This window comes from Triticum dicoccoides, chromosome 1A (assembly GCF_002162155.2).
Source record: "Triticum dicoccoides isolate Atlit2015 ecotype Zavitan chromosome 1A, WEW_v2.0, whole genome shotgun sequence".
Lineage (NCBI taxonomy): Eukaryota > Viridiplantae > Streptophyta > Magnoliopsida > Poales > Poaceae > Triticum > Triticum dicoccoides.
In genome coordinates, this window is record NC_041380.1 from 496,625,854 (window position 1) to 496,633,378 (window position 7,525).

At 49.5% G+C, this 7,525-nt stretch overlaps 1 protein-coding gene across 1 annotated transcript; it reads right to left on the bottom strand.

Moving 5' to 3' along the window:
- Positions 1-3,726: 3,726 nt before the first annotated feature.
- LOC119282457 (heat shock 70 kDa protein 4-like) lies at positions 3,727-7,109 on the bottom strand. Its single transcript, XM_037562687.1, has 2 exons — positions 6,743-7,109; positions 3,727-5,701 (listed from the first exon to the last, which is right to left on the bottom strand). Exons 1-2 carry the CDS (start codon positions 6,951-6,953, stop codon positions 3,966-3,968), a joined length of 1,947 nt encoding a protein of 648 aa, XP_037418584.1. The 5' UTR covers positions 6,954-7,109; the 3' UTR covers positions 3,727-3,965.
- Between the last annotated feature and the right edge of the window lie 416 nt (positions 7,110-7,525).

Here is a 7,525-nt window from a genome sequence, read left to right on the forward strand (position 1 = left end):
GACAATAGCCCTGCAACTGCATGTCTTGTAACCTGATCGCAACTGGACTTTTTTGTTCAGTCGGAGGGGGTGGGCCAGTTGCAAGCCCGACAACATCCCTGCAACTTCAAGCGTCGTACCTGACCGCAACAGCATGTCCCCCAACATGGTTGCAATTGGACCTTTGTTTTGTCGGAGGGGGTGGTAGGAGAGGGGGCGGGCCAGTTGCATGTCCGACACTAGGAATGCAACTACAAGTGTTGCACCCGACATCAATTGCATGTCTTGTAACCCGACCGCAACTGGACTTTTTGTTTTGTCGGAGGGGCAGCCCGGTTGCAAGCCTGACAACAGCCCCGCAACTGCAAGCGTCGCACCCGATCGCAACTGCATGTCCCCCAACATGGTTGCAACTGGACCTTTGCTTTGTCGAAGGGGTCGGCGAGAGAGGGGGCGGGCATGTTGCTTGTCCGACACTAGGCATGCAACTTCAAGTGTCGCACCCGACCACAATTGCATGTCTTCTAGCCCGACTGCAACTAGGCTTTTTTGTTCTGTCGGAGGGGGCACCGGTAGAGGGGGCGGGCCAGTTGCAAGCCTGACAACATCCCCGCAACTGCAAGCGTCGCACCCGACCGCAACTGCATGTCCAACTGTAGTCATGCAACTACATGTCTTTCTAACTTGGTTGCAATCAGGCTTTTGTTTTGTCGGAGGGACCTCGAGGAGATGGGATCAACTGCATGTCCCACAATAGTCATGCAACTACAAGTGTCGTCCCCAACTGCAATTCTATGTCTTCCAACATGGTTCCAACTGGGGATTTATTTTTTCGGAGGCAACAACGACGAGGTAGGAGTGGGATAGATGCATGCCCGATAGTAGCCATGAAACTGCAAGTGTTATCCCCCCCCCACCCCAACTACAAGTGTCTCCCTTGACTGCAACTTCAACTCATTGGTGTTTTGTCCAGGGAAGGCGTAGCAGTTGTATGTCCGCATTAGGTAAACAACTACAAGTATCGACCCGACTTCAACTGCATGTATTCGACGCAACTCCAACTTAGCGGCGCTTTTAACTTGAGGGGATAGCAGGCCGCAAATGCAAGTGTCGCCCCTACCGTGGTTGCATGTCTGCCACTATTCCTATTTTTCTACTTTTATTCTTGTAGGTCTTTTAGCTTTTCTAAATAATGGTGTTTTCTTATTTCAAACGCGCCACCAGCTGCACGGCGCCCCATGTGCAACCACATATGTTATAGTTTTGCATGCAACTGCAAGTGACGGCAGCAGCCGGGCATAACTTGGGTGCGGGTGGGGCGGGGGCCTAGGAGCTTGGGCGTCCTAGTACGTGAATTTATTTTTCAATTTTTCAATTTTGGTTTTGTACTTTCTATTTTTCTTTCTATTTATTTTTGCATTTTGGATTTGTGTTATTGTTTCTTTTCTAAATTAGTGATGCTTGGATATTTTTCTAAAAAATAATGCCACTCGATTTGCACACACTTGGGATGCACATAGTTTCTTAATTTATTTCCCTTTTTTTTTGTGTCAAAAATATGTGCTCAAAGAAATACAAACACACTACACTTCTTTTTAGAACAACTACACTTTTTTGTATGTATTAAGTTTGTTTGAGACACACTACAGTGTACATCGGCTTGGGAGAGTTGACACATACACCGATATATTTGACAGCCTAAATACAGCCTAATATTTATACACATTTGCACACCAGTCGGCCGCATATAGTTGCTTATTCATCGGTTACAGACAATTAAATTGTGTTCTTCTTTTTATTTTGTTTGTTTTTATTTTTCTTTGTTATATTGAAGATTTCTTTATCATTTAAAAATTCAAAATAATTTTTGAATAAAATGTTAAATAATGAACAAAAATATCAAGATGACACGAAAAGAAGAAACAGAGCATTAGCAACGCTAGCGTAAAAAAAATAAGAGCTGCACTGTGCTGCGTAGTAGTACACCCAACGGGACAATGTTCTAGCAATTCCAGTAAAAAACACAAATAAAAAAATAAAAAAATAAACACAAGCACAACGAATAGACGATGTCAATACAGCCCAGCAGCAGCCCACGTGTGAGCCAACACAGGCCGACGCAGGCCAACACATAACAAACAGGGAAACCGAACTCCAGGCAAGCGAACGAAGTTAAACATAGTTAAACGTGTGATCAGTTTATATATGACGTCAGTTGACTGAGACTTCGCGAAGTTTGAATCGACTGGGATCTAGACAGACCCAAAGTGAAAACTATCCACCACTAAATCACGTACGTCGGCAATGTGCCCCCACCCCCACCCCACCCACCACTGCTCCCATCCTGATCGGCTCCAGCTTGTGTCGCCTACATTTTTCCATCTCTTACTCTCTCGACATGTTGATCTTTGGAAGAAGCACAAGGGAGAAACACCCGCCCAGAGTCTCCCATTGCCACGTTGATTCCTGTCCGCTCCCACGAGCTCTGGACCTCTGCATGACCTTCTCTTGCATTTCTTGGCCCCAATGATATTTTTCTCTTTTTATTTCAATATGTTCCATTGATAGATTTATGTCATTATGAAACCCAACATTGCCTGTTACTTATCGTTCATTTATCATTCCCAAATCTTATTTTTCCATTAAAATCAACTACCTCCATGGTTATACCTTGTTGAGCTCTGGCTCCATGGTTATATGTGGACACCACATTAACCACATAAATATAACCCAAACGCCAGTGAACGTTGACATAATCCCACTTAATGACTAGTGGTTGGTGCGGGCAAGTCCTCTTGCATCCCGACGCCATTGTGAATAACTGAAGACGAATGTAGCCTACACCATTGCGATAATCATGCTGCATTTGCATAACTGGTTTCAAGACTAAAACATATGTGTCATAGTACCCTCACTTGTCCATAGGCAGTTGTAGCCTCTCTCTCTGTTTCACCGTCTCTCCTCTTCTAACTCTCTGTTACTGACTTTATTCTAAGAACGACTAGCATGAGCAATCTAGTTCGACATAAGGCAACACAAATTTCAAATTTTCAATTATATGCAAGGCAAAAGGCGAAACAAAGGTACAATCCAATGCAAGAACCTGCAGACAAACAACAACGCACGATATCAAGGGCTCACTTGTTGATCCCCTAAAAAAACATGAGTAGCCTATTAGTGTGTTCAATTTGCATCTTATCATGAATATAATTTTGAATGGTGCTTGGGATCCTGTAAAAATCACCATCTTGCAAGTGATAACTTCTGGATGGCGTTGCAGATACGTGCTATAAAGTTTAAGTGTATTCAAAAAATAGTAGTAAGAAAAAAGAATGGAGATACAGCACATGACAAAAATGTTGAACTACTAAAAGTGGCAGCAATTCAAAAAAAATAAAATAAAAGCAGAACATAGCAGCTAATCATGATCAATTAGGGGAGCACCGAAGCAGAAACAAGCAAGCAACAAACATCATGATCGAACTGCACTTCAAAACCGAAACAAGCAAGGAAACATCATAATCGCTTGCTGCTAGCCGACGAGAGCGGCATCCCGAAGACGGTGACTATTTACTAGACTCCTCAGTCAACAGCATTGTGTGTTGCAGACTCACCATGGTGGGTCAGTCCTGCAAGCTCCACCATGCCGAAGGGCAAAGGCGTCAGCCGTGTGCCACAGATGAACATCAATGAACATAGCAGAACCACAGATGAACAAAAAAATAAACAGAGCCAGAGAAGATCAAAAGTAGGGGAACACCAAATTTTAAACTTAAAAAACGAGAAGCTCTAAGCATCAAGGGTTCCAAACCAACAAGCAAACATCATCATCCATCATGTCTTCCAGATCAAACGACTCCAACGAACCACTACTACTACTTGCAGCTAGATGACACGACGACAGACGACTGGCACCACCGAGCGGCATCCAGAGGACACCGAGACAGAACACCCATCAAGTAGCGCGCAGACATTGGACGAACAGCTTAGTCCACCTCCTCGATCTTGGGGCCGGCGCCGCCAGCACCGGCGGGCATGTCCTCGTCCATGCCCATGCCGCCGCCCATGTCCGGCGCGGCGCCCTGGTACATCTTGGCGATGATGGGGTTGCAGATGCCCTCCAGCTCCTTCATCTTGTCCTCGAACTCGTCGGCCTCGGCGAGCTGGTTGGCGTCCAGCCAGCTGATGGTGCCCTCGATCGCCTCCTCAACCTTCTTCTTGTCGTCGGCGCCGAGCTTGGAGGCGATCTTGTCGTCCTTGACCGTGTTGCGCATGTTGTAGGCGTAGTTCTCCAGCGCGTTCTTGGCGTCCACCTTCTTCTTGTGCTCCTCGTCCTCCGCCTTGTACCGCTCCGCCTCCTGCACCATCTTCTCGATCTCCTCCTTGCTCAGCCGCCCCTTGTCGTTGGTGATGGTGATCTTGTTCTTCTGCCCAGTCGTCTTGTCCTCCGCCGACACGTTCAGGATGCCGTTGGCGTCGATGTCGAAGCACACCGTGATCTGGGGCACGCCGCGGGGCGCCGGCGGGATGCCAGAGAGCTCGAACTTGCCCAGGAGGTTGTTGTCCTTGGTCCTGGCGCGCTCGCCCTCGTACACCTGGATCAGGACGCCCGGCTGGTTGTCCGAGTAGGTGGAGAAGACCTGCTCCTTCTTGGTGGGGATGGTGGTGTTCCTCGGGATGAGCGTCGTCATGACGCCGCCGGCGGTCTCCAGGCCCAGGGACAGCGGCGTCACGTCGAGCAGCAGCAGGTCCTGCACCTTCTCGTTGCCCTCGCCGCTCAGGATGGCAGCCTGGACGGAGGCGCCATACGCCACTGCCTCGTCGGGGTTGATGCTCTTGCACAGCTCCTTGCCGTTGAAGAAGTCCTGGAGCAACTGCTGCACCTTGGGGATACGGGTGGAGCCACCGACCAGCACCACGTCGTGCACCGTGCTCTTGTCCATCTTGGCGTCACGGAGGCACTTCTCCACCGGCTCCATGCACTTGCGGAAGAGGTCCATGTTGAGCTCCTCGAAGCGAGCCCTGGTGATGGTGGTGTAGAAGTCCACACCCTCGTACAGCGAGTCAATCTCAATGGTGGTCTGTGCAGTCGACGACAGCGTGCGCTTGGCACGCTCGCACGCCGTACGGAGACGACGCAGAGCACGCGGGTTGCCGGTGATGTCCTTCTTGTGCTTGCGCTTGAACTCCTGGACGAAGTGGTTCACCATGCGGTTGTCGAAGTCCTCCCCTCCCAGGTGAGTGTCACCAGCGGTGGCCTTGACCTCGAAGATGCCCTCCTCGATGGTCAGGAGAGACACATCGAAGGTGCCACCACCAAGGTCGAAGATGAGGACGTTCTTCTCGCCCGTGCTGGTCGCCTTCTTGTCAAGGCCATAGGCAATGGCAGCAGCAGTGGGCTCGTTGATTATGCGCAGCACGTTCAGCCCAGCGATGGCACCAGCGTCCTTGGTGGCCTGGCGCTGGGAGTCGTTGAAGTAGGCCGGGACGGTGACCACGGCGTTCTTGACGGAGTTGCCGAGGAAGGCCTCAGCGATCTCCCTCATCTTGATGAGCACCATGGAGGAGATCTCCTCCGCAGCAAACTGCTTCTCCTCGCCCTTGTAGTTGACGACGATCATAGGCTTGTCAGCCGGGCCAGGGATGACCTTGAAGGGCCACAGCTTCATGTCACTCTGTACGGAGGGGTCAGAGAACCTCCTGCCAATCAGCCGCTTCGCATCTGCAACCAGAAACAGAGGAACAGAACATTTGAGTTGCATGGTTCAGCAATGAACTGCGATGGTTTACTGAAATGAAGCAGAACAGAACATTTCAAGGTTCCACAGAGATTAATAATGCAAGCAAGCTGTTTCTTCAGAACAAGAGGTACATTCAGTAAGCTACTGCAGACTGGGACTGTTCCAGAAGGATAACCGAGAACAGAAATTTAAAATTAACAAGCATAATTTCAATCAAACACCATTTTCTGAAGGATTTACAGGATGCAACGATACAGCGAAACCCATGTTCAATTCGGAATATCATCCAATCAATAGCAAAACATGATTCAACACTTTCAATCATAAGGTAGCCTGTGGACATAATTCGAGTATTCTTTTCTGAAGCATGTATAACTTAAGAATCTAGTACTGCAGTATAACTAATTTTCATCTACAGCATAATTTCAACCAACCAACTTAATTCTAACCCTCCATTCTGAAGGATCTACTACTGAACCATGCAGAACAAACAACTGAGCACCTTCAGAACAAAAAACATAACAGCATTTCGACCAGTATAAACAAAGAGCAGCCATGCCAATAAACTAATAATAAATTCTGTGATAGATCAGATAAACACGGGACTGCGGCACACAATCGACAGCAGCTGCTGCAACTAATTTAAATAAGACTAGATCTATAGCGTATTTTCAATCATAAGGTAGGATCCCAACTTAACTCAAGCCATCCATTCCTAAGGATCTAATTTGACAATCTGACATAGAACAAATCTCAGAAACAGGGGACTACAGCATGCCAAACAACAGAGAACAGACATGCAGATATGAACCAATTATAAATCTGTAATTAATCTCAGAGACAAGGGACTGCGTGACGGATTCGGCAACAGCCACATCCGATTATTCAGAGCAAATCATATCGCATCGTGCGCGTAAGAACAGAACAGGGACCGCAGGCAACCACGGAGATCTCATCTAACAGACGACGCATGATACTACACAGCGGGTCGAGAGGGAGGGATGGAGGGGGGGCGCACGTACCGAAGACGGTGTTGGTGGGGTTCATGGCGACCTGGTTCTTAGCGGCGTCGCCGATGAGGCGCTCGGTGTCGGTGAAGGCGACGTAGGAGGGCGTGGTGCGGTTGCCCTGGTCGTTGGCGATGATCTCGACGCGGTCATGCTGCCACACGCCGACGCAGGAGTAGGTCGTCCCGAGGTCGATGCCGATCGCCGGCCCCTCGCCCTTGGCCATCTCCGCCTCCTCTCCTCTCCTGGGAATCGCTCGCTCGCTTTGGGGTTCGCCGGAATATTGGGACGGCGGCGCTCTCTGTGTGATTTGCCTGGTGCGATTTGCTTTGCCTCTCTCTGATTTGATTTCGAACGGAAGTGGGGAGGGAGGGCCGGAGAGGGGAGGGTTTTATGGCGGAGGCGGCCGGGTCTGGAATGTTCTGGTGCGTGCGATCCCGGCCGTCGGATCGGGGGAGGGGTGATGGTTCTGGAAAGGTCCGGAGTGTGCGGGGCGGGGCGGGGTGGCGGTGGGGTGGGGTGGGGTGGGGTGGCCCACGCGCGGGCGCTTCTGGTGGTGGTGCTGGTAGGTTCTACAATGTGCACGAGCATGGTAGGCTACTGTGGAGAGACGGTGGGAGGAGCACGCGTCGGGTGGATAGCACGCGCGGAAGGAAAAACCTAGGATTCTAAAAAAAATATCATCACATTTTTTTGAGCAATTTTTTACCATCACATCGTCCTTAGCTTCTGCCTGCCTTGCCCTGCATGGGTAATTGGCCCAGGCCTTAGTCTCGGCCCACGTACGTCAGTACATGT

What these genes read in the sequence shown, in the direction of transcription:
- LOC119282457 (XM_037562687.1), bottom strand. Translation starts at nt 6,953, where the DNA reads ATGGCCAAGGGCGAGGGGCCGGCGATCGGCATCGACCTCGGGACGACC. An exon ending in CCCCACCAACACCGTCTTCG is followed by an intron (nt 5,702 to 6,742) that starts GTACGTGCGCCC and finishes TTCTGGTTGCAG; the next exon opens with ATGCGAAGCGGCTGATTGGC.